The 26493-nt window shown below is 41.5% G+C and overlaps 3 protein-coding genes across 5 annotated transcripts; 2 read left to right on the forward strand and 1 right to left on the reverse strand.

Annotated features, from left to right (window-relative positions):
* The first annotated feature begins 197 nt into the window (after positions 1 to 197).
* On the forward strand, positions 198 to 5266 carry LOC119906927 (saxitoxin and tetrodotoxin-binding protein 1-like). Its single transcript, XM_038724389.1, has 6 exons — positions 198 to 361; positions 513 to 658; positions 1873 to 1964; positions 3599 to 3724; positions 3874 to 3993; positions 5137 to 5266. The coding sequence occupies exons 1-6, from the start codon at positions 239 to 241 to the stop codon at positions 5184 to 5186; spliced, it is 657 nt and encodes a 218-aa protein (XP_038580317.1). The 5' UTR covers positions 198 to 238; the 3' UTR covers positions 5187 to 5266.
* A 2509-nt stretch (positions 5267 to 7775) lies between these two features.
* On the forward strand, positions 7776 to 12994 carry LOC119906909 (gastrula zinc finger protein XlCGF57.1-like). Of its 3 annotated transcripts, none has more exons than XM_038724365.1 (4): positions 7776 to 9007; positions 9495 to 9701; positions 11488 to 11492; positions 11621 to 11759. In XM_038724365.1, exons 1-4 carry the CDS (start codon positions 8908 to 8910, stop codon positions 11675 to 11677), a joined length of 369 nt encoding a protein of 122 aa, XP_038580293.1. In that variant the 5' UTR covers positions 7776 to 8907; the 3' UTR covers positions 11678 to 11759. The 3 variants fall into 3 exon arrangements, 2 of the variants coding, with proteins under 2 accessions (XP_038580293.1, XP_038580292.1); XR_005445050.1 differs by lacking the exon at positions 11488 to 11492 and adding an exon at positions 10612 to 10702 and having other exon boundaries at positions 8112 to 9007; positions 11621 to 11732; XM_038724364.1 differs by lacking the exon at positions 11488 to 11492 and having other exon boundaries at positions 8338 to 9007; positions 9495 to 9661; positions 11755 to 12994.
* A 4830-nt stretch (positions 12995 to 17824) lies between these two features.
* Positions 17825 to 23750, reverse strand: LOC119906890 (zinc finger protein 84-like). Its single transcript, XM_038724329.1, has 3 exons — positions 23207 to 23750; positions 21837 to 22100; positions 17825 to 20833 (listed from the first exon to the last, which is right to left on the reverse strand). Exons 1-3 carry the CDS (start codon positions 23397 to 23399, stop codon positions 18498 to 18500), a joined length of 2793 nt encoding a protein of 930 aa, XP_038580257.1. The 5' UTR covers positions 23400 to 23750; the 3' UTR covers positions 17825 to 18497.
* Between the last annotated feature and the right edge of the window lie 2743 nt (positions 23751 to 26493).

The following is a 26493-nucleotide window of genomic DNA, read 5'->3' on the forward strand; positions in this document are numbered from 1 at the left end:
TGAAACATGGATTCATGGACTGCAGTGATCCCGTCTTCTCTGAACCTTCTTACACAAATAAACAGGAAACTGAAAACAAACAGACCTGGAAGGGAAACAAAGGGTCAATCCGAGCTCGATGACACACTGAGCACACACACTTTGGACTGATTCAGGGCCGCTTGAGGACAGGCTGGGGGCCGTTATAAAACATCCTGCTTCCCTCCTCTTGCTGTTTGTTTTCTTATCTCAGAGCAGGATGATTGTTGTGAAGCGAGTGCTGCTGCTGCTGCTGCTGGCGGCGATCGGCTCCGACGCACGGCCGGGCCCCGAAGACTGTGACAGTCTGAGCAAAAGGCTGCCAACTAAAGACCTGCACAAGGTGAGTCTGTTTCTGGTCAGCAGGCGATTGATCTTTCTTTTCACAGCCAAATCATTTAGTGAATGTCTGAACCACAGATGCTTCTGTCTGGACCAAAGTGGAGGACACTTTTGGAGGGTACTTTTAGCTCTGACTCTGACCTGTCCTGCAGATTTTCGGGGACTGGGTCTTGGTCTGGACCGTCTCTGATAGTCAACACGGCTCGGACATGCTGGTGAACCTCTCCAGCTCCCACATCGAGTTCAAACTCCTCCCTGACAACAAAACCATCATGTACAACGAGAGGAACATGTTCCTGTGAGTGCTTTCAATAGAAAGGATTTACATAGTGGTTTTAGTTTCAGTCAGTCGGCTGCTGGCTCCGGGTTAAGACGTGAAAGTGGTTTCAATCTGAACATCTGATTTTCGGCAAGAAAACAAATCAGCCTAATTTTTCCTTTCAAGTGAATAATGTGATCATACCCGTCCTCTACCAAGAGATGAGAAGATGGCCTGAAGAAGTCCAACTGGAAACGTCACGTCTGGGCAGGTCTGCGAGCCAATGGGAAGAAAATAGAGGCCCAATTTGTGACAATTCTGTTTGCTGCGCAATAATTTAAGTAGTAGCCTACTATTAACAAAATGTCTCTTGTCATTTAGATTTTTATTTCACTTACAGCAGCCGTTTTACACAGAAGCTACTCTTCACTTCTCATTCTGAGACAATGGGATTTCAGTTTAACCATGAAAGTGTTTCCTTTTATACTTTTGTGGCAGAAAATGGAGTGACATATCTCATGTACGGGGACTCAACTTTCTTCCCATTGGCTCAAAGTCTCCGGACCTGAGGTCTGTTTGGACCCTCTTAGAAGAACTGACCTTGAATAATTATATTTACATTTTATTCATTTAGCTGACGCTTTTATCCAAAGCGACTTACAGCTGCTGTACATGTCAGAGGTCACAGCCTCTGGAGCAGCGAGGGGTTAAGTGTCTTGCTCAGGGACACAGTGGTTGATGTGTTACAGTGGGGATTGAACCCGGGTCTCTCACACACCAAAGACATGTGTCTTAACCACTGCTCCATCACCACCCATATTAATAATTATAATAGATAATATTGATGAGATATGATCTTCAGAGGTGTTGGGCTCAATATTCATCTAAATTCTTACAGTCTTCTTGGTTTTTTGTTGGGTTAGATGCACACAAGAGTTCTGATATACAAACATGTAGAGAGCACAAGTTCCTCCCCTGACCCTTTCAAACTTTCTAGACCTAAATTATCTTTAAACATCATGTCTGTAATTCAGAACACAATTCTAACAAGGTAAAACCAGGTGTTGTCTCCTGCTGTGGACTGCCATACATATTTTTTCCAAAATAAGGTCTCATGGGGCAGAAGGGAGGGACTTCTGCTCTCTGGAAGAGTCCCAGCCATGAACAGCGGGACGATGTGTCTGACGGTCGTAGACTCAGCAGGTTGTTGTGTCTTCATGTTCTCTAACTGCTTTGTGTTGTGTCATTTTCAGTGATAAGACATGCTCTAAGTACTTTTTCAACTTGTCGATGCCCTCTGACCCGTCCGACTCTGAGAACTACACACTGTACAGCGGCGTGGGCAGTGAGTCACATCAACACAGACATCTGCCAACTCTAACATAAACCAGATCTGATTCTTTTATGTGGATGTCAAGATGAAAATCAACATAAAATGTATTTGTGAAATTTGTGATATAGAACATTGACTGGGAAAGCTGAGTTTGTCAAGTAGTTCTTTCTGCATCCAGCTCTGTCATTACAAGTGACGGTGCAACACATTCTCATTCTCAACTCGTCAACTATGGGAGCTTGGTTCAGAGCCCTTGGCGCCCTGGGTACCCTTTAGTGTCTTTTTTGCACATTTAGGGCTCCGTTGCCAATATGTCAAGAATAAATATGCAACGTCCTGTTACACTTTCAAAATAAAACCAGTGGTTAGGTTTGTGAAACATAACAATTTGGTCAAGTTTAGGTACCAAAACCACTGGGTTAGGTTTGGGAAAAAATCATGGTTTGGGTTAAAATAACTACGTTACATAAAGAGGAGGTATTCTGCTCATCATCTTATTTAGAGTTTGTACCAGAGCAGGTTTACATGGGTATATTTTTGTCATACTGCACATTGCTGCAGCTCCTCTTTTCAGCCTGTGTTGAAGGCTTCGTTTTAGCTATGGAGTGATACATCTTGTCTCTAAATGATCTTTGTTGGGAGTTGCACATGCTCAGTTCCTAGTTAAGGACTACTAGCCAATCAGAAGCAGAGAAGGGCGGGTCGGCGAGAAGCCGGTAAACAGCTCGGGTTCAGCCGTACGTGTTGCCGACCAGCTTGGCAACATGGACTGTGGCGAGAGTTTCAGAGCGGTGAGTTATTAATCTGTATCCATAAAGCTGTTTCTGAGGGCGTGTTGGAGTAGCCACTTGGCGAGCGTTATGTGAGGCGCGTTTAGCAGAGCAGAGTTTTCTGTGGGAGATGGAAACTCCCTTTGGGCTTTTTCACTTTGCAAACCTGTTACATGCACAAAAAAAGATATAAAGCTCAGTAAAGGAGAGAGAAAAGTCCAAAAGCACACTATGACCTCTTTAATTACATAAGTTAGGTAATGCAACTTACCTGACGTACCACCACTATAAAGATTCAATGTTGACTTTTTGTGTTACAGAGGAAATGAACACCGGTTTCTGACCTACTCGTCCACTCCAACCACCTCCTTACTTTGACTTTTCCGTTGAACTATCATGCTAAAGGCTGTCGTTGGTACCAGACACCAAAGGATGTGACAAAGCTTATTGACGTCCTGGGAATGAGAACGGGTTGAACAGTGACGAAGTTGGAGGAGAGTAAGAGCTACAGGCTACTTCAGCTTGGATTAGTAGTTTCCTCCTCTGGATAGACAGGAGACACGCTCTATATGCTCAAAAACAAAACTTCCTTGTTCTCTTCTCTTGTATTTCAAACTAGCTTTGTTTCCAACAGCAAAAATTGCATCTCAAAATGTGAGAGCAGAGGATGTGGCCGGCAGAACCTGAACCGCCTGAACACCGACTGGTCAGATTGCCAACAGAAACTGAATCATTCTGCTGCGATGAACTGCAGTATGGGCAGTTTTTGTTGGATGCTGTTGTCGACGCCAACGCAGAGAGAGCCGAGTGTGATGATATTGTGATATTGTTATTGTCGTTACTGATAATGGTGACATGTTTTTGTGTGTGTGATAGCGCTGGAGAAGGACGGAGTTGTTCATCTGTACAACCAATCAGGCAGAGCGGATTTCTATGAGAGCGGCTCCGACTATCTGGTGTTTGTATTCAGAGACACCAGGGTCCAGTTCCTGCTCATCTACAGTAAACTCACACACTCAAATTACTGTATTTACATTAGATTCAATGTTTTGGAAAATAAACTTCTGCGTGAGGATTCTCTCTTTCTGCCAGTTTAATTTAATTAACATAATAAACTCATGACATGTATGTTTTGTGTGTGTGTGAATCAGGAAGGGAGGGGCAGCATCGGGATGTTGAGCAGCTGAAAGCGGCCCACGGCGATCATCACGAACTAGCCGAGTGTCTGGGATTTCCTCAAGACAAACCGTTCAGCTACGACGGAGCCGCAGGTCAGTTTGCGTGAACGAGCTCTGGTCGTGGAGCGCACCGGTTCTGGGTTTGAATGTGGGTTCAAGTTCACGCAGCTCAGGTGAACCAGAGACTCTAAATACTCTGACGATGGATGGATCTTTACCTTGTTCCTGAACAATGGACTAATCAGAGTTTAGTTGTCAGGATCAAGAATCAGGACGCCTTCTAGCTACATTCACTTCTTCTGCTCATAATAAGAAACATTTCATTTGTGTTGTAAGCATGAGGTCTTTGTAGATGTCTGTGTGTCTTCACTCTGTCTTCACCAGCGTTCACTTTGTCATGTATTTTCTGTTCAATAAAGAACAAAACCTAGAAAAAGCTACATTCATGAAAAACAGTGAGCTGTCTGCAGCTTGCAGAAATAACAACTCTAAAACTGTTAACTGCTCCTTACAACCTCTAAAACAGCTTCAGTCAACTTCATCAAAGACTTTATTTGCTATTTTTGCTTCCAGTATTTATGTTTGGTGATGTGGCTCTGTTTCGGCTGGGAGAGCACCACCCTGCCCATCCATGTGCAAACATGAATGGGCAGGGTGGTGTCCACTGAAAATAACATCAGCTGGACATCTGTCACTGCTGATTGGTCAGAGCAAAATAACCCCTTTCCCATTGGTACAATAATCTGTACTTGTATAGCGAGTCTCTCTGACGTGCTTCACACTAAATGTCACATTCACCCGTTCATACGCTGATGGCATAGTCTGCCATTTCAGCGGCCATTTCGGAAAGAAACTAATCATTCACACACTCTCGCAACTTAATTTACTTCTGCTAAGATGACATTTAATATCACGAAACAGGGGAAACTGCTCTGATACTCTTTGCATACTTTATACATAAGTATGTTAGGTCAAAATTAGTGCGTACTGCTAGTATTGTAGGCGGTTTCAAATACAGCCCATGTTTGCAGTTTGTAATCTGATGACATCACCATGACATCATCAGGCTAAGATGACATCTTACATCTGTTATCAACAGACTGACGAGGACTAACCACGACCAGTAAACTCATCTTAGTGCACAGTTAGTGTTAATGTGAAAAATATTATGGGAAATAAATGAATAAGGTCAAATATTTTAAACATATAAATGATTCTCCTCTTGTCTCCTCACAGATTTTTGTCATAAGAAATCTTCTCCAGCGGTGGAGCCTGAACAGTCCTGAGGGAAGATGTTGGAACAAACAAAAGTGTCAACGTATATCAGAGATGTCGTTCACAAATAAAAGAAAAGCTAAAACTAAAACCTGGGTGTTTCTTTTTCAAAGGGCTTTAAATAAAAATGTTTTTCTTATCTCAGATTATTTCAACTTTAATCAAACCATCTTTGGTTCCTCTTGCTGGTATTAATTAGAGCTATCAAGCACACTTTAATGCACATTTATTCCTCTTGCCTTCATTATGGAAGTGCCTTGACAAACTCTTAAAACTGAAGACTCCTGGCTGTTGTTAACAATTTGTTTAAAGTAAACAGAGAAATATTTCTACAAAATGGTACAATACAGTATATGTTTTCTGTTTAGAATGGAGTGAATGTGAAGATTTTCCTGGACTGATGATAGATTTTAGGCCAGAATTATTATCCCAGTCCGCCCCTGGCTGGCAGTCTAACAAATGTAATGGATGGACAATGACAGATAAATCAGACGAATATGATGTTAAAGAAACACATTTTAATTCTCCTACTCCACTAAGTTACTCCAAGGCTAAAGTTGATTTTAGTCATGGAACTAAAGAGAGATTGGGTGGGACAGTAAAAGCAGAACATACTATAAAGTACAAGAGACCGTTTGAAGAGTGTTTTGCTACAGTGAGGCTTTACACAACAGCTGTGGCAGTCTCTCTACACTGTTTCGACCTGACCTTTCAGTTCTCCGTGAGATGGACGAATTTCTAAATTTGCGTGGCACTGTGGAGAGCCTCCAGCTGTAGTAGTGCATGGATCACGCGTAAAATTCAGCCAGCCAGAGGGAACGATCACCAACCATCCAAAACAGTCATACTAGCGACACAACCCATTGTATGTACCGTAGAGGGAGAGGTGTACAGTATTTGTACTTTGTTACTGTGTCAGTACTGAGCAGCAGTTACAATAAATATATGACTGACAATGTTGAGTGGTATCAGTGGTGTTACTAGGAAATTACAGTTTCCTAAAACATGTTCATGTTTTTCTCTACAGAAGTCCAGCAGCTGTTGGTGATTAAAGAAGAGGTTCCTCCTGAGCAGCAGCAGTGGAGCCACAGGCTGGACCAGGAGGACCCACCAGAGCCCCCACACAATACATGAAGACAGTTCTTTGTAGTACCAGATGTGGAGAACTGGAGCAGTGTTCACATGTTCATGTAACGGTCACGTGGCGCAATAGGTCTTTGCCCGCTCCCTTCGGGGGTGGCTGTCTGGCCCCTGTTGGGGATCTGGGGCCATGGGCTCTGCCTGCACTTGAGGGGGCTGGCCTCTGGCTGCTCTGGGGGGCAGTTGTTGTGAATTATTTTGGAGCATTATAGCCTAAATTGTTATCATTAATTACTAGAGCAATGGTGGTCTACATTGTCATCATCATTTATAGTGTAAAGTTAGGATCACAGTGTGAAAACTCTACAGCTCTGAGTGTGTGTGCTCCTTCCTGCCCAGGCTCAGCAGTAGCACATGTGTGTGAGCAAGCTCGTGTGCTTTGGGAGAAAAGGGAGGGAGCACAGTAAGACAGCATCAAAAACACTTACAAAGGAAAATATAGAAGCAGATTTTGTGAAAATTGTATTACAAAACATACATCAATATAGTCCATCACAGTAAGAATGTCCTGTTTCTAGCACGGAGCACAAACAACACCAGTTTATTCCATAAAAGTCAGGTTATGGATGAAATGGCATGATCAAGCAGAGTGCATGCAGAGGACACAGAGAGGAGGAGCAGGCAGTCAGAGACTTTCCCAGACTCAGGTGCAGCAGGAAAGAGAGCCAAGAGATGATGTAAAGCCAAGAAACAGAGCTATAAAAGGAGGTGAAAGTCAGTCGTTACATGGTTTCATGTGGACTCGGGTCTCTGTTCTGGTAACAGAATGGGGCTCTATTTTGCACCGATCTCTGACTCACTCCGGTGGAACTTTTGTATTCTAATTGGTGTCTGTTTTTGTTGATAATAAAAATGTTGGTAAAAGTTCAAGCTTTCTTATCTGGCCCAAGTCTTTTACACGACATTACTGTCACACCTGGTTCTCCTGTTGCCTTGCTCCCCGGCTGCAGGGGCTTCCGGGCGCCGCTCTCTGCTGTTTTCCCGTGCACATGCTGCTTGGGTTTGCCTGCCTGCCGGTCGGTGTGGCACTGTTGCATTGTGCCACTCTCACGAACAAACTGCATTCTGTGACAGGCGTTTACACACATACATGCATACATGCTGACACAAATTTATTTGTTTTGTTGACTCTGTGCATTTCATTTAGTTATTTATTTTTTAAAAATTCTTTCCTCTCACACTGCTGTGTGGTGTTTATACTCTATATTTTACTTTACTGCTTTTCCTTCTCTTTTTCCCTCAGTCTTCTTTTCAGGCATCCTGTTTCCTGTTGTCCACCTTAGTACCGCGAGCTGATTCTTCAGTTTTACAGTTGTCTTGTAAAAGAATGAAACTTTTTTGATCAAAATTTGATTAAGAATAGAATAAGCAAAGAATAAGTTAATTATTGCAAAGGGGAATAAACAAAGAAGCTTAAAATATATCTCATTGTATAATTTAATTACTGCCTATGTTTATTTATTTACTGTATTTTTTGTGCATTTAATCGGATGCTTATTTATTTATTGAGCATTTATTTATTTCTGTATTTATTTCCTTTATGTCACAATCCATCTTCTATAGGTGACTGTCCAGTAGGTAAGGTCTGCTTCTTTTTCAGTCCATGTAACAACAATATGGCTATTCGTGCCTTATTCCAACAAGATATAGTGTCTATGTCACTTTTTATAGCAACGAGTTTGTCAGTGATCTGTGCTGTAGAGGACGTCCCCATAATACTTATTGACAAGATTAAGGAAGTATCCATTAACATTATTCAGATTGTACACCACAAAGCATTACATTAAGAGGTAAAAAAATCACGTTGATCTTAACTGTACCTTCTGTGGGACTCATATAGAAACGGCATTTCTTTTGGCACTTTTTCCAGGACGTGTTTACAATTTCATGTTGTTTCTGGCTAAATTTCTTATTCACAAATGCAAATGTACAAACATAAAAACCCTATTTATAATCCTTGAGAAAGAAATTTAACTTTATTTTAGAACAATCAGGTCTTTCTGTGATATCTTTCTCTTATTTTTGTTATTATTTTGTTGTTATTTTGAGTTACACGTGTTCTTTGCAATGCTATGTCACTTTTTGTTTTGATATTATTTTCTCCTCGTGTGAAGACGAGGAAAAAAATCCTAATTCACTTCCGGGTCACAGGCAGGAGGACCGTGGAAACAAAACAGAGAAATGAGAAGAGGCCAAAGAGAGAATCATCTAAAGTCCGTTATTGTTCTTCTGTCCTCCGCTTCGACTCTGTTTCATGAGCCAGCGGGTAAGTGAAGCTGTCGAGGAGAAATTTGGACATTTAGAGAAAACAATACCAGAGATGGACCGAGGAGGGAGCTGTTTTACCACCGCGGCTAACATGCTAACCTTTTCTGTGCCACGTAAGTTAAGAAACAGCCGGAGGGACCCACCAGAGTCTGGGTGTGTGGATAAACATGTTTAAACGGACTTTCTGCAGGACTCATCTCCTGTCAGCCAAGAATGCTAACTGATGTTAGCGTAGCTTGCTAGCTGGAAATAGACGGGAGTCGGCCACAGTTCTGGTTGGAGTAACGTCGATAGAGTCCAAACTGTATTTTTCATTTAGTAAAAATGTCCGAGCAGGAACTCCAAAGGTCCAAAGAGGAGAACCAGAGACACAGGAAACTACTGGACGCTGTTTTCCAGCCTGAAGTCCGGTTACACAGAGCAGGTTTGTCCTCTTTACTGCTTATTCTCACTGCAGACTGCTGCAAACCTGCTGCAACTGAAAGAGTTTAATCTGAGTTTTACGGTAATGACAGTGATGATTTCACGCTATTTTGTTCTTTAAACAAACAGCATTACCGTCTATTGGTTTTATTTAATTAATCTCTAACGTTATATCACTGTATATTTTTGGTTCGTTGATAAGACAAAACAAGCCTTTTGAAGACAAACCCTCTGTGTGAAAATGTGATGGGCATTTGTCACCATGTTTTGGGGAAATAATCTGTAGCTAGATATGATCACAGTCAATTTTTGGCATTTCTGTTCTGACGAAATGCAAAGGCACAATATACTTGTAGTTTAGCTTGAATGACTTCCAAACATGTTACAGAAAATGTCCAAAGTTTCTCCCCATGTTTCAGAAAGTAGTGGTATCAGTGGTTTAACAGGAAATTACAGTTTCCTAAAACATGTATTTCATTATTCTCCAGACGTCCAGCTGCTGTTGGTGAGTAAAGAAGAGGTTCCCCCTGAGCAGCAGCAGCAGTGGAGCCCCAGGCTGGACCAGGAGGACCCACTAGAGCCCCCATACATTAAAGAGGAACAGGAGGAACTCTGGACCAGTCAGGAGGGAGAGCAGCTTCCAGGGCTGGATGAGGCTGATATCACCAAGTTCTCATTCAGGGCCTCATCACAGGGTAAGATACTACCTGAGCTGGCTTGCCTACGTTATGATAGTGGCATTGAAGTTCCCTGACAATTTGCAGTTTGAGGGGAAACTTACATTTCTGAGTGACAGATTATTTGTTTTTTGCTTCACTGCTTTTAACATAGTTTTTTTTTTCTTACATATAACCCACCTTGGACCAGGTCCAGATCAAAAACTTCTATGGCTACAGCTGTCAGATCTGGACTAGATTGTCCCAGAGGGGCGAAAGTTTTCTTAAAACATAAACTTATATTTATTCTATTTGTGAATGTTCCACAAATGGTCAGCTTGCACCCCCCAGATCAGATCATCACACAAATTGAATATTAGACAAAGATAACACAAGTAAACACAAAATGCAGTTTTAAAATTAAGGTTTTTATTATTAAGGGGGGAAAAAATCCAAAACTATGTGGCCATGTGTGAAAAAGTGGCACATGGTCACAGTTAATCTAACACATCTAACAGTGACTGCAGCGCTGCGCAGCGTGTATTTGCTCCGCATCTTAGTTTTGCAGTGCCAGCGAAGGTCGACTGCTCTCTTGAGGTCATGCCACAGCATGTTAATCAGTTGATGATAGCAACCATTGTAGGCCCTGATGCAATAAAACAGCCCAGTGTCTATTAAGGTTCTAAGTCATCCAGGTCATTGTTCTTCACTTCAGAACTGATGAGTCTTGTCACCCGTGATCCGTTATCACAGCAGCAGGTGAGCCATTTGTGGGCTTGTCAAACAACCGAAACAAACATCTGCACCCTGTGTGTTCACTGCTACTTTACCTGGTCCGTGCTTGTAAAATATCCACCGCCACTTGTAACGTTTTATTTATTAAATTCTTGTACAAGCAAAAAGTTTGCTGTAGCACGTCAGACGTTTTCTTATGTCCTGCCCCATCCAGGCTGTGATTGGTCGGTTGACGAGAAGTGACTGACATCGGCTTTATGAAAAGTTAAAAAACAAACTGGCAGCGATACAGCTAATATTAAATGGTGAGCGAGCCAAAGTCAAAGCTTCTTTATCTTGTCCCTGTTTTCTTCTGTCCTACCGCTTTAGCTGCCACGTAACATAGACCCAGAGCCGTTAAATAGGACATTTAACAGTTTAGACCTAATCTTTAATCTCCTCCCACTTAGGCATTTCTGTGATCTCCTCCACTTTTTTCGCTGACTGCACCCTTTCTGACACATTGTGATGGTGAATTTCTTATCCTCTGTTGCCATCTAGTGGCCTCTTTTGTGTACAAATTGTGTTGTAGTTTAACTAATCATTGTTAATAATTTTACATTTTTTATATTACAATCAGAATCAGCTTTATTGCCAGGTATGTGTACACATACGAGGAATTTGACTCAGGATTGTATTGTAATGCTCATGATGTGCTTACTCATACAATAACACAATAATAAAATAAATCAGACACGCTGCAACATTGTTTTATTTACTTTTGGATGATCTAGTCCTAAAATTCACCATTAGAAGCTCCAGAAGGTCAAATAATTTTTTTTTAAAGAATTCATAATTTGACATCATTTAAAAACTAAACAAATCAGATTATAGTTTTTAAAAAGAAAAATGTTTTCTGCTTACACAGTCATTGTAAATCAAGGTAGTTCTTGAAGTGGTATTTTTGACACAGAAAGGTCATTATTTTGTGCAGGTGACTCCTTTGAACTACTATTCTTATTATCTCCCTTTTCTTGGTGGTGGTGTTTACACTCTTGTGGACACTCCCTACTTTTGGTTGGTGAAAACACTCCTCTACTCCCACACACAGACCTGGTGAGGACTGCCGAACACTGACGTCCCTGCACCCATGCCGACAGATAATTGCCATATTTAAGAAAGTATTGGTATCAGTGGTAGGAAATTACATTTTCCTAAAACATGTATTTAATTTTTCACCACAGATGTTCCCCCTGAACATCAGCAGTCGAGCCCCAGTCTGGACCAGGAGGACCCACTAGAGTTCCCACACATTAAAGAGGAACAGGAGGAACTGTGGTCCAGTCAGGAGGGAGAGCAGCTTCCAGAGCTGGAGGAGGCTGATATCACCAAGTTCCCATTCACTCCTGTCCCTGTGAAGAGTGAAGAAGATGATGATGAGAAACCTCAGTCCTCACAGCTTCATCAAAGCCAGACTGAGGAGAACAGAGACGCAGAACATATAAAAATAGAAACTGATGGAGAGCTCTGTAGAGGACCAGACCCAGCCAGGAACTTTGATCCAGATAGTCATTTACAACCAGCTACTCATGACAAGATTTCACCCTCCTCTGAATCGGATACTGATGACAGTTGTGATTGGGAGGAGACCAGGGATCCTCAGCCAGGTTTCTCAAAAGCTTTTAGCTGCTCAGTTTGTAAAAGAAGTTTCAGTCAGAAAATACATTTGGTCCAACACACGAGAAGGCACACTGGGGAGAAACCATTTAGTTGTTCAGTTTGTGCCAAAAGATTTGCACATAAAGGTAATCTGACTGAACACTTGCGTGTTCACACAGGGGAGAAACCGTTTAGCTGTTCAGTTTGTGGCAAAACTTTTGCACATAAGGGAAATCTGAACGATCATTTGCGTGTCCACACTGGGGAGAAACCATTTAGCTGTTCAGTTTGTGGCAAAACTTTTGCACATAAGGGAAATCTGAACGATCACTTGCCTGTCCATGCAGAAGAGAAACCATTTAGTTGCTCAGTTTGTGGTAAAAGATTCCCCCGAAAGAAATCCTTTTCTGCTCATATGAAACTTCATTCTGATGGAAAACCTTTCAGCTGCTCAGTTTGTAAAACAAATTTCAGTAAGCGACCACATTTGGTCCAACACATGAGAATCCACACAGGGGAGAAACCATTTAGTTGCTCAGTATGTGGGAAAAAATTTGCACGTAAGGAACATCTGAGAGTTCATTTGCCTGTCCATGCAGGGGAGAAACCATTTAGTTGTTCAGTTTGTGGTAAAAGATTTTCACAAAAGGGGGCAATGAGGAGGCACCTGAAAGTCCATACACGAGAAACCATTTAGCCGCAGTGCTTTCAGTAAAAGATTCGCTTTGCTCGAGACTGTCAAATACCCCAAGTGTCCTGGTGAGAGCAGTGGAAATAAATAAATTCTCAGCAGGATTGAAGAACTGAGGACAGGACTTGTCGCAACACTAATCAGCTAAAAACTGTGATACAGACTCCCAAATATGTTTTTCTTTGTCTTATCTTTTTAGCCACATGTTTTACTGGCACCGTTTTTAGTTGTACAATGTGTTTAAATTGTATAAAAGTATTTGACGTCACCTAAACTGTTCATGTCGTATTTGATGTTGTTTCAGACAATTTGCAAGTCTTAAGACAAACTCAACAGTTTTGAAGGATGGATTCAGATTTTTCAGGACGGATTTCATACACTACTCAGATGCCACATGTACAAGTGTCACATGGGCAGAAAAATTAAACACAGACTGACCTGATTTCCTCTGGCAGACTGTTCCAGAGCCTCGGGGTCCTGACTGCAAACACTCATTCCCCTGTAATTTCCAGCCGGGCCTGGGGAACAGACAACACTTGTTGTGTATTATTTACAATATTTTACAGGATAAAGTTACCATATATAATATAATTACCCACTCTTGTTTAAAACCACTCTTTTGGCCAGTCTTTCTATTTGAGCTTAGGCCACATTCCTATGAACCTCTGAAGTAGATGAGAGGCCAGGTGCAAGCGTTGGTGGGGCGTGTAAGGTGTTTTTTTAACAAATACAAGTTTTGGTTTTTCAACTGGCCTAGACCACTAGTACTCAGAGTACATGTCAGTGCTTATGTGGCACACAAAATATTTATAGATAATTGCCCACCTGTGTGTTATTTTATAGGTATTATCTTGCATGTTAAGGAACAACCCCCATTCAGTATCAAACACTTCTATTTGGTTCTTCAATTGGCAGTTGAAATACCAGAAGGAGTAAAACCACTGAGGACCAGCCAACTCCTAATTCGTGTTGTATTTTTTCTTACAGATCACATAGGCATTCTGTTTGTCAGTAATGTAGATCTTCTATTTGGGGTACCGTTATACATTGTAACATATGTAGTTGGTAGTTATTTACGGTATTTGTGCTAGCTAGGAATCCTACCGGGACGAGTTGGAATTTGCTTGCTGTTTACGATGGTCATCATGAGTTGATGGTTGTTGTCCAACTTCACCTGTGAAAACGTGTCGAAGGAGCAGTGATGAGTTCTGTAGTAATTATGCAGAAACCATTGGAAATTACATTAAGGGTTTGAAGATGAGTTAAAAGTATTTTGATAGACAATGTCAGCATAATCCAACATAGGCAATAGTAACTGTGTGACAATTATGGAGCGATAAACAATACTTAGGTTGCAGCAGATTTTTTATAATAGATTGTATATGTTCTTTAAAAGAAAGCGTTTGATCTATCCAGAGGCCTAGTGTTTGAAAGAAGTAACAAGCTTGAAGGGGGATCACTCATTTAAAAGAATATTCTAATCTGAGGTCCAAACAACAAACTACATGGTTTCTTCTTATTCAGTAATAGTTTATTGAATAAAAAACACTGTTGAACAGAGGCAAACTCAAGTTGTTGAGATCCGTCAATTGTAGATATGGTGACATTCGATGTGTAAATTACAGTGTCGTCAGCATATACATGTACTTGACATTAAGAGCAGACTTTGAGAAGGTCATTAATAAAAACAGAAAAGGAGTGGTTCTAGAGAAGAACCTTGTTGAACTTCCATCTCTACAATTAAATAATCGGAGAGACTTTTATTGAATCTGACACACTGCCTTCTGCTGTGAAAGAAAGATTGCACCAGTGAGTTTGCCATTTTCACAAGCAGTAAACACATCATTAGTAAAAGAAACTATGAGAAGTTGGTAAAACAATGATAGAAGGCATCACACTGACACACATGACACAGTCTGCTCCCACGTGCACACACACAGGTTTTTCTCGACTCTCGACAGCATATAGAGAAAATTCGCCAATGGCAAACTGAAACCAGAAAAGAATACAAGAGATAGACAAACATCTTGACTGCTTTTCAAGTTGTGACAACTTTAAATGATGATCCAGGTGGATATACACTGTGCACAACTTGCAAGGCTGTGCTAAGCTCCGACAGCAAGAAAACGGGATCATCACGACATTTTGAGCGCAGCGGGTGTTGTGGACCAACCAGGAGCAGTGATGCGTGAATTGCTGTTGTATGGACATTCGGCTTCATTCACCTAAGAGCTAATATATGTAGGCGCAGCCCAACACCATCTATCAGCTACAAGTGTAGTCCCTGACCCCACCGCAATCTCCTGAAAGTGCAAAGAAATGGTGACTGCTACGACAGGGAACGTGGTTGAAGAGAGTTGAAGGGGGTCACGTCATTGATAAATTTGGGAATGACAACTGACATGCGGCGGCAGACTGGTCCCGAGATGGGCCGACAGACCAACGATCAGAGGTTAATAAAATTCAGTCAAAGTCTTTAGAGAGAGTGCAACTCAAGCTGATTGTCGTTAACGCTAGGTTACCATTGTCTGAACAGAAGACCATAGGTAGATAATTGACCGTAAGAAAGGAAAGGCAGTGCTGAAAAAGTTAGAGAAAGCTAAAAAGGGCTCTGAAGTCAGATGCTGCCAAATGCGTGAAATTAACTTTTTTTCTTTCTTTTAGCTGGATACCATGTTGTGCCAGACAGATTTTACTTTAACAAGAGAGCTTTAATATACTCCGTGGGTGAAAACAAAGCAGCCTGCCCACCAAACGCTCCACAGCCTGCCAGCGTCCCAGAGTCCTAAGGGTGTATGTTGTGAGACATAACCGAAGGGGGAAGGTGGAAGAGGTCATAGGGAGGCTAGAATGGTCCTAGGGTTGGTCCAGGGGGGCCCAGGCCCCACAGAGTTTCCCCAGATGCAGAGATCCAAAGCCCCGAACCACAGGCCCCCACACACACCCGAGGCAACTCAGCACAGCCCTGACCTGAATCCCACCAACCCATAGTGTGTTCTATGGGGACTTTTATACTGTATGAGTTGTAGACTGGTATTTGTAGTCATTCTAAAGGTATTTAAACATATCTGCATCCAGATGTTTTGGTCTGGACTAATGGATAGATCTGTCTCCCACTTTAAGAATGGGAGAGAGACTGAACTTTCTGTTTTTAACAGTAACATGGATACTTTTGATAACAGTTTTGGAGGCGAGAGTTTAAGAAAGTCTCTTATCATTGGATAAGTAAATAAAGTAATAAATCCATTATGGTATCCTTAAATCTCACTGAATTATCAATTTGAACTGGTGATATTAAAGAAATCTATTATTGCTAATTCCATATTGTGCCACTAGATCCTGGAATGGAATAAAGTTACTGCTCTGCATTACATTTTCTAGATGTCTTATCCCTTTGTCATACCACAGTGGGGAATTTAGCATTTTCTTATTTTGCAGGATTTCAGGATTATTCCAGATTGGAATAAGTTTGCATGGGATGGGTACTAGATATTTTAATTCCCAAGGAAGTGCTTAAGGTAATGTTTTTAAAGGACATATGACGTTTGATGCTGAAGCTAATAAATGGCATATTTGAAATAATCTCCTTACAGAATGTTTCTTCTATGTCCATCCATGATTGGTCCAGGGGGCTCTGATTGATCTATTGATATATCCATGATATATTGTAGTCTGTTGGAGGTTGATGTCTACAAGCGAGCACATGGTGAGAAGTCCTGGTCTGCTCTCCAGTGTATTTAGAGTCTCTGGTTCACAAAGAACAAACCCACATTGAAACCCAGAACCGGTGCGCTCCACAACCACAGCTCGTTCACAGAAACTGACCTGCTGACCTCCATCCACATGTCCGGTGGAAAAACATTTACAAATTGAATCTGAATTCTGAGGGCAGAAACAAGTCAAAACCACTTCAGAATTTTAGATTTTAAAAGTAATATTTAGTCTAACGCATTATATATGTAACCATTTACCGTAACTATTAAAATATAGGCATAATTTGAGACAAACTGTGTACACTTTTTTACTCTACAAATCAAAATGACTGATAAGTGAATAGCCTAAGTCGGTTGAGTGTTTCCAAGAAAAGCTTTAATGTCTTCTGTGTCTAAATAGAAAGGCTATCACAAAAGACACATTTCTGTAACACTTAGAATGAACTCTTCATAGGTATCTGCAGTCTTACAGCAGTACCAGAAGTGGCTGCAGATGTCTTTGTTCAATAACTGCAGAATGGCGCATTTGCTGCACTGCCAGGACATATCACAAAATCATTTTTGTGGGATGTAAACTAGGGTTTTGTCAACAGCAACAAACAATCATCTTATCTCCTTATAGGCCTACCTTCAGTCACAAAACAACTACATTAACAATATAAGTCCCATGCCATCATCAATACCTCTGCGTGCATGTATTGTAAGAGGGCAATTACTTACTAATATTCTATGTGCCACATAAGCACCAGCTCGTACTTTGAGATCATCCAGCAGAGTGATGCACAAATAAGCTCAGGTCTAGGCCAGTTGAAAACCCAAAACTTGTCTCAATCACTTCAAAAAATCTTTGCTATAATAGACTTCAACTTTGAGTCCAAGAAAGGGGAAAATGGTTCAAAAAGAGTTTTATTCTTGTACAAGACAAAACCTGTGATCATCTCAGCAGGCCTCAAGGCGAACTGAAGAATCAGCTCATGATACTTTAGCCCTCCGTTCTGGGTTACACGGTTCCCACCTCTTTCTAAGAGGATCTCATCTTTCTGGAACTTGTTAAAGGTGTATTTCTTTTCCACTGCTGCCATCTAGCGGCCTTTTGTATGTACCAATACAATGTTTACATTTTACACCTTTAGTTTCTTTTTAACCACCATTTCTTTAGTAACGTAATAAATTATATACGTTAATATCGGCCGTGCCAGTAGTGGAACTTCACCTCAGTATTGTTGATATATTTTTGGACCGTGGAAACTACCACAAAGTCAGATTCCACTTTTTAAAAAGATTATAGTATTCTAAAAGTTAAAAGATCCATATATTCAAAAGAAAAATGTATTTAATGCCTTTTCTGGTTACATAGTCACTGCAAATCAAACATTTGATGTTTAAAAAAAAAAAAAACTAACAATCTTTTTTATACATAGATTTCTGTGGTTATATAACAAATGGACTTCAGTGGTGGATTTCTGGAACTATCCATTATGCTGGTTCAGTCCCTCCCTCCTGTGTTGTTCACACACTTTTGCTTAAGTTTATTCCACATCTGGCACTTTAAAGAACTTGTGTCTTTGTGAATTTTCCACCCACACTTGCATCAGGACTCTTATCTACTTCAGAGGTACGACAGAATGTGGCCAAAGCCTTAGACTGTATGTAAGAAGTGGTCGTAGTCCTCAGTTCTCAGACCGGAAGCTTACAATATGTAAAAACTTTATTTACAATATTTTAAGTTACAGGATAATCTTCAACAACTAGTCTGTTCCCCGGGCCCGGCTGGAAACTACAGGGTAGTGTTTGCAGTCAGGACCCCGAGGCTCTGGAACAGCCTGCCCGAGGAAATCAGGTCAGTCTATGCCCTTGTAAAGTACTTTGTAACATGGATATTGAAACTAAAAATTCTCTGAACATACATGTGGCAACTGAGTATTGTACAAAATCCAGCTTGAACAATCCTTCATAGGCATAAATCCAACACCTGACCTGTTGAACGGTGTCCAAAGTTTGTCTAAAGACTTCACCCGGTCTGAAACAACACAAAAAAAAAACAAGGACTACATGAATTTATTTATTTCCGCTGCTCTCACCAGCACACTTGTGTTTTTTGACAGCCTGGAGCAAAGCAAAACTTTTACCACAAACACTGCAACTAAATTGTCTCTCCCCTGTGTGGACTGTCATGTGTTGTGTCATAGTTCCCTTTTGTGAAAATCTTTTACCACAAACGGAGCAACGAAATGGTTTCTCCCCTGTATGGATTCTCAGGTGTCTGACCAAATGGTGTTTCAGCCTGAAACTTGTATCACAAACGGAGCAGCTAAATGGTTTCTCCCCAGTATGGATCCTCAGGTGAATGTCCAAAGTGGTTTTCTGCCTGAAACCTTTTTTACAAACTGAGCAGCTGAAAGGTTTAGAGCAACTAAATGATTTCTCCCCTGTGTGAACATGCATGTGTGAACTCAGATATCCCTTTAATGCAAATCTTTTACCACACACAGAGCAACTAAATAGTTTCTCCCCAGTATGGATTATCATGTGTTGCTCCAAATATTGTTTCCGACTGAAACTTCTTTTACAAATTGAGCAACTAAATGGTTTTTCCCCAGTGTGGATTATCCCGTGTCTGATCAAATTGTGTCTCTGACGGAAGCTTCTTTTACAAACTGAGCAGCTGAAAGGTTTTGAGCCACTAAGTGGTTTCCCTCCCGTTTGGGTTCCATTGTGGTTCTGCAGATGTTCCTTGTGGCCAAGGTTTGTAGCACATTCAGAGGAGCTAACTGATGTTTCTCCAGTGTTACATTCCTGATCACTTACAGGTACTTCATTGTTTTGCAGAGGGTTCAAACCTGGCTGAGGGCCCCTGGTCTCCCAGTCACAACTGTTATCAGTCTCAGATTCAGAGGAGAGTGAAGTCTGGTCATGAGTAGCTGGTTGTAAAGGACTATCTGGATTAAAGTTCCTGGCTGGTTCTGGTCCTCCACAAACCTCTCCATCATCTTCTGTTTTCAAATGCTCTGTGTCTCTGTTCTCTTCAGTTTGGCTTTGATGAAGCTGTGAGGACTGAGGTTCTCCAGCCTTCTCCCAGTCACCATCACTGTCTTCAGTCTTGTCTTCAGTATCTGGTTGTAAAAGTCTATCTGGATTAGAGTTCCTAGCTGGTTCTGGTCTTCCACAGTCCTCTGCCTCTCTGTTCTCCCCAGGTTGGTTTCCATGTGAGGACTCATCAACACATTTGTGTGTTTTGAGTTGATTACGCCAAGCGAATCTTCTGTCACAAACGCTGCAGCTGAATCGTTTCTCCCCTGTGTGGACTGTCAAGTGTTGTCTCATTACTCCCTTTTGTGAAAATCTTTTACCACAAACGGAGCAGTTGAATGGTTTCTCTCCAGTGTGAACTCTCAAGTGTCGATTCAGCCTTAACTCTTCTGCAAATCTTTTACCACAAACTGAGCATCTAAATTTTTTCTCCCCAGTATGGATGATAATGTGTTGGACCAAATGCTGTTTCTGACCGAATCTTTTCTCACAAACTGAGCAACTAAACGGTTTCTCCCCTGTGTGAACTTTCATGTGTGACCTGAGATATCTCTTTAATGCAAATCTTTTACCACAAACTGAACAAATACATAATTTTTCCCCGGTGTGAAGTTTCAAATGTTGATCAAGATTTCCCTTAAATCCAAATCTTTTGGCACAAACTGAACAACTAAACAGTTTCTCCCCAGTGTGGATTCTAAGGTGTCCGACCAAAGTGGTTTTCCGACTGAAACCTTTTTTACAAACTGAGCAGCTGAAAGGTTTTGAGCCACTAAGTGGTTTCCCTCCCGTTTGGGTTCCATTGTGGTTCTGCAGATGTTCCTTGTGGCCAAGGTTTGTAGCACATTCAGAGGAGCTAACTGATGTTTCTCCAGTGTTACATTCCTGATCACTTACAGGTACTTCATTGTTTTGCAGAGGGTTTAAACCTGGCTGAGGGCCCCTGGTCTCCCAGTCACAACTGTTATCAGTCTCAGATTCAGAGGAGAGTGAAGTCTGGTCATGAGTAGCTGGTTGTAAATGACTATCTGGATTAAAGTTCCTGGCTGGTTCTGGTCCTCCACAGTCCTTTCCGTCAGCTGCTGTTTCCATCTGTTCAGTTTGGCTTTGATGAAGCTGTGAGGACTGAAGTTTCTCTTCATCATCTTCTTCACTCTTCACAGGGACAGGAATGAATAGGAACTTGGTGATATCAGCCTCCTCCAGTCCTGGAAGCTGCTCTCCCTCCTGACTGGTCCTGAGTTCTTCCTGTTCCTCTTTAATGTGTGGGGGCTCTGGTGGGTCCTCCTGGTCCAGACTGGGGCTCTGCTGCTGCTGCTGCTCAGGGGGAACCTCTTCTTTACTTACGAACAGCTGCTGGACGTCTGTGGAGAATAATATAAAAATATTCTAATATTTAGAGATATGGATTTTTGATTTCCATGAGCTATAAGCCGTAATCATCAATATTAAAACAAAAAAAAGGGTTGAAATATTTGACTTTATGTGAAACGACTCTAGAATAGAATATATAATGGTAACAAATGGTATAATGACTCTACTTGCTTCATTATAAAGGAAAGCGTACAAAATACTGACATTTTAATATGTGTGTATTTCTCAACACGGACAAAGCTAAACAAGCCTGAGAGGAAATACAGTTTGATTTTGGCCACCAGTCCAAAATTCAGATTTTGCCAGATTGTAAACAGCTTTTTAAAACACTCCTCACAGTCATGGGTGGAAAGGCTAACTACAGAAAACTGTACTGTGATTGGTGCATTGTGGTAGCAGAATGTAGGACTTTTTGTACCATTATGTGATACAAGACACACCAGCAGCACCCACACAACCTTCCCCACACTTTAAGTAAACAGGATTACTGAACACTATAACAATACCTTTAGTAAAACATACAAAACAGAACCAGGGGAGTGTGTTGCTCTCAGGAGGAGGCGGCTAAAAGGAGCACATATTGGCACAATGCACAGTGTATTAGTATATCATGAAATAAAATGTACAATGCTCATGTATTATTATACTGTTAGTGTAATGTGAATATGAGTTATCTAATATTAGTATATTTTCTTATAATAAACTATATAGCTTACCACTTGTAAAATATTAATTCCAGGTACAGCTATTTCATGTTTGTGTGTTGTTTTCATTCTTTAAATCCTTCTGCAGAAAATTTCTCTACATTGGTCTCTAATTTATTAATGCTAAGTGCAACCAAGTCAATAATCAGAAACACTCGTGCAGAACAGTAAGTTCAAAGTTATAAGTTTGCTGTAACAAAATCAGTTCAATTACCCATTTTTTATTTTCATAAATAAAGTAAAGGTTTTACAAACATTAAAATGTGGTCCAGCTCAGGTAGAATCTTACCCTGTGATGAGGCCCAGATTCGGAACTTGGTGATATCAGCCTCCTCCAGCCCTGGAAGCTGCTCTCCCTTCTGACTGGTCCAGAGTTCCTCCTGTTCTCCTCCTGCAATATGTGGGGTCTCTAGTGGGTCCTCCTGGTCCAGACTGGGGCTCCACTCGTCTTTAATGTGTGGGGGCTCTGGTGGGTCCTCCTGGTCCAGACTGGGGCTCCACTGCTGCTGCTCAGGGGGAACCTCTTCTTTACTCACCAACAGCTGCTGGACGTCTGGGGAGAATAATGAAATACTTGCACATTAGGGCGTAACGGTGCTGAAGCCAAGACCGAAACTGCGACACAATCCACAGTCTTGTGTGAAACCAGCAGTTGTGTTTTTTGTTAGTCCTGCTTTGACCTCTATTCACTGCTCTAACTTTCACTGTACATTTCCAGCTAAACTGAGGCTTATTATTGAGCCTTGACTCTCTGCTCATACTCACTGACTTGCCAAAAAGTGCATGCATGTCGCGGTTCCTCATAGATCTATTCTAGGTTCTTTTTAAAAAACAATAATTCTTTTCTAATAAAATCTATTCTTTGTGTGGTTCATCAATTGTGATAAAGGATTCAAACGTCACGCGAGGTTCAAGCACAACTCAGCACAACACCAGTGTTGTGAAACACACCGCTGATACCACTACTTTTTAAAGATGGGGAGAAATATTGTATTTTCTGAAACATATTTGGAAATCATTCAAACTAAAAGAAGCTATAAGCATATTGTGCGCTTTGAATTTCAACATAAAATGACTGTGATCAAGGCTGTAATTTTTGTTATTTCTTTAAGGGGGTATACAGCGGGTGAAATAAGTATTGAACACGTCACCATTTTTCTCAGTAAATATATTTCCAAAGGAACTATTGACATAAAATTTTCACCAGATGTTGGTAAAAACCCAAGTAATCCATCCATACATACAAAGAAACCAAAACAAATTACTGATAGTTTTCAGCTGTTGTCTTAGCTTTCCATGCCTTTTTGCACCTCCCTTTCTTCGTGTGTTCAATACTTTTTCCCTGTGTCATTTCACATTATTACACATAACTTTATTTCTGAACTTCTTTGTTTTGGTTTCTTTCTTAGGCTTGTGTTGTCTAATCAACAGTCCAAACCCCAAATATAGTGTGTTTATAATGATAAACAGGTTAATGTTATTAGATGGTAAACCTGTTTGTTTAAAGTAAGAAACCTGAAATGTCCTCCTCACTGACCTCGAGCTGTTGAACAGGTCCACTGTCTTTACCGTAAAGCTCAGAATATGGACACAATAATCTTTCAGTGGCAGCAGGTTTGCAGCAGTCTGCAGTGAGAATAAGCAGTAAAGAGGACAAACCTGCTCTGTGTAACCGGACTTCAGGCTGGAAAACAGCGTCCAGTAGTTTCCTGTGTCTCTGGTTCTCCTCTTTGGAACGACAGAGTTCCTCCTCGTACTCTGATATCGTTCTTTCAAACAGCCCAAATATCTCTTCAGCAGCCGCAGTTAGTCGCTGGTTGATAAAACCTCTCAGCATCTGGACTTTAGACATTTTAAACAAATGAAAAGCTAACTAAGCTAACGGGAGATGACAGGTGAAACATCCAGAAAGTTTCCACAATGTTTATCCACACATCCAGGCTCTGGTGGGTCACTTTGGTTGTGTCTTCTGTGGCACGTAACAGAAAAGGTTAGCATGTTAGCCGCGGTGGTAAAACAGCTCCCTCCTCGGTCCATCTCTGGTATTGTTTTCTCTAAATGTCCAAATGTCTCCTCGACAGCTTCACTTACCCGCTGGCTCATGAAACAGAGTCGAAGCGGAGGACAGAAGAACAATAACGGACTTTAGATGATTCTCGTTTCTCTGTTTTGTTTCCACGGCTCCGTTGCCTGTAACCCGGAAGTGGAGGCGTGACCCGCCTTCATCTGCCTCTGATTGGCTTAGCCTGACGATGACGTATCAGAATCACCTTTATTTGCCAGGTGTGTGGACACATACGAGGAATTTGACTCAGGATTGTACATTGATCACAATGTGCTTACTCATACAAAAATACAAAATCACAATAATAAAATAAAATCAGACAGACCTCAGAGTAGACAACACAAATATACACACTATGAACAAAAACTATAAAGATATATTGACAAATAGTGCAGTGATCAGAGTGCAACGGATGCAGGAGTATGTACATGTCGGAGGTGCATGTGATATACAAGTACATATACATGCATACATGTACACATGTACACAGTGCAATGAAGCAGAGTACAAAGGACGTATTTTGTGCAGGAGTAATGACTTGAGGTAGGTGGATTAGGTATACAGTATCTACAATATGACAGCATGAACAGCACTGAATGGTGAATAAATAATAAGTGTTGTTGAGAAAGAATTGTTCCTGACACAGTGAGTCAGAAATCAGCTGTTCATCAGAGTTGGCTTGTGGGAAGAAACTGTTCCTGAGTCTGTTGGTTTTGGCGTACAGTGCTCTGTAGCGCCTACCAGAGGGGAGGAGCTGGAACAGGTTGTGTCCGGGGTGAGATGGATCTGCAGTGATGTTTCCTGCCCGTTTCCTGACTCTGGAAATGTATAAGTCCTGAATGGAGGGCAGGTTGGCACCGATGATCTTTTCTGCAGTCCTGACTGTCCGTTGTAGTTTGCTCCTGTCCTTTTTGGTGTCAGATCCAAACCAGACAGTGATGAAGGTGCAGAGGACAGACTGGATGATGGCTGTGGAGAACTCAGCTGCTGGGCTCCTAACTAGGACAAGAAAATATGATCATATCACCCTGTTTTAGCATCATTGCACTGGCTCCCTGTTTGTTTTTGAATTGATTTAAGATTTAAATTTAAGATTTTACTCATTACTTTTAAGGCTATTCATGGCTTGGCTCCTGATTATATTTTAGATATTTTAACTCCTTATGAGCCCTCCCGTGGTCTAAGATCTTCTGGCAAGGGCCTCTTGTCTTTTCCTGGAGCCAGACTAAGAACAAAAGGTGACCGAGCATTTGCTGTCAGGGCCCCCAGGCTCTGGAACGACTTGCCTGAGGAAATTAGGCTGGCAGGGCCGGCTTCTTCTTTCAAATCTCTTTTAGAAACTTACTTTTACTGGAAAGCATATCCAGATTTTATCTGAGCTGCCACTCGTTTTACTATTCCTGCCATACTGTTCTTATCACTTTGTTTGCTTGTCTTATCTTCCTTACCTCCTACTGAACATATTTGTTATACTCTATTGTGATCCTTGTTCTTATATTCTGTATTTTATCCCCCTGTATCTTTTACCCACGTGGTTATTTGTTTTTGTATTTTATGTGTGATTTGTTGAGAAGCACTTTGTACTTTGTTTGATAAGTGCTATATAAATAAAGCTTATTATTATTATTATATATTATTTTGTTTTTGCCCCCATTCATCACGAGCTGAACTCAAAGATCTAAGACTTTCTCTATGTACACAAAAGCCCTATTTCTCTCAAATATTGTTCACAAATCTGTCAAAATCTGTGTTAGTGAGCGCTCCTCCTTTGCCGAGATAATCCATCCACCTCACAGGTGTGGCATATCAAGATGCTGATCAGACAGCATGGGGATTGCACAGGTGTGCATTAGGCTGGCCACAATAAAAGGCCTTAGGCTGGCCACAATAAAAGGCCACTCCAAAATGTGCAGTTCCATCACACAGCACAATGCCATAGATGTAGCAAGTTTTGAGGGAGCGTACAGTTGGCATGCTGACTGCAGGAATGTCCACCAGAGCTGTTGCCCGTGAATCGAATGTTCATTTCTCTACCCTAAGCCGTCTCCAAAGGTGTTTCAGAGAATTTGGCGGTTCATCCAACCGGACTCACAACCGCAGATCATGTGTAACCACACCAGCCCAGGACCTCCACATCCAGCATCTTAACCTCCAAGATGGTCTGAGACCAGCCACCCAGACAGCTGCTGCAACAATCGGTTTGCATAACCAAAGAATTTCCGCACAAACTGTCAGGAACCGTCTCAGGGAAGCTCATCTGCATGCTCGTCGTCCTCATCGGGGTCTCGACCTGACTGCTACTTCGCACAGCCATTGGAGAGGAGTGGACCAACAACCTGATCAACGCTATGTGAAGGAGATGTGTTGCATTGCGTGAGGCAAATGGTGGTCACACCAGAAACTGACTGGTTTCTGGACCCCCCAATACAGTGAAACTGCACATTTTCGAGAGGCCTTTTATTGTGGCCAGCCTAAGGCACACCTGTACAATACCCATGCGGTCTGATCAGCATCTTGATATGCCACATCTTTGAGTGTGAGTGTTCAGACTGTGAATAGTTTGGCTCCTCCAGTCTCTCCCTGTTTGCTCCCAGCTGCTGCCTAGAGGTCTTTAGGGGTCACATCTGAAACAGACCCACAGAAAACCTGAACTCAACGTGCATGATTCATTTTGATGCATCTAAAATGCTGTCGACATAAAGAGACCCAAACAGCTGCAGTGATGATCTGTCAATCAACAAGCATGTCTGTGCTTTAATAAAAGTAATCATGCTGTGTAGGAAAGCAGGAGATGTGTATGTATGGAAATAATCTGGAACATAAAGACCTGTATACTCTTTCTGTCAGGTGGGAGTATCTTCAGTTACTCAGAGCTTCACGA

This window comes from Micropterus salmoides, unplaced genomic scaffold, assembly GCF_014851395.1.
Source record: "Micropterus salmoides isolate LMB-PRFRI ecotype aquatic unplaced genomic scaffold, ASM1485139v1 Ms_hic_scaffold_17, whole genome shotgun sequence".
NCBI classification, from domain to species: domain Eukaryota; kingdom Metazoa; phylum Chordata; class Actinopteri; order Centrarchiformes; family Centrarchidae; genus Micropterus; species Micropterus salmoides.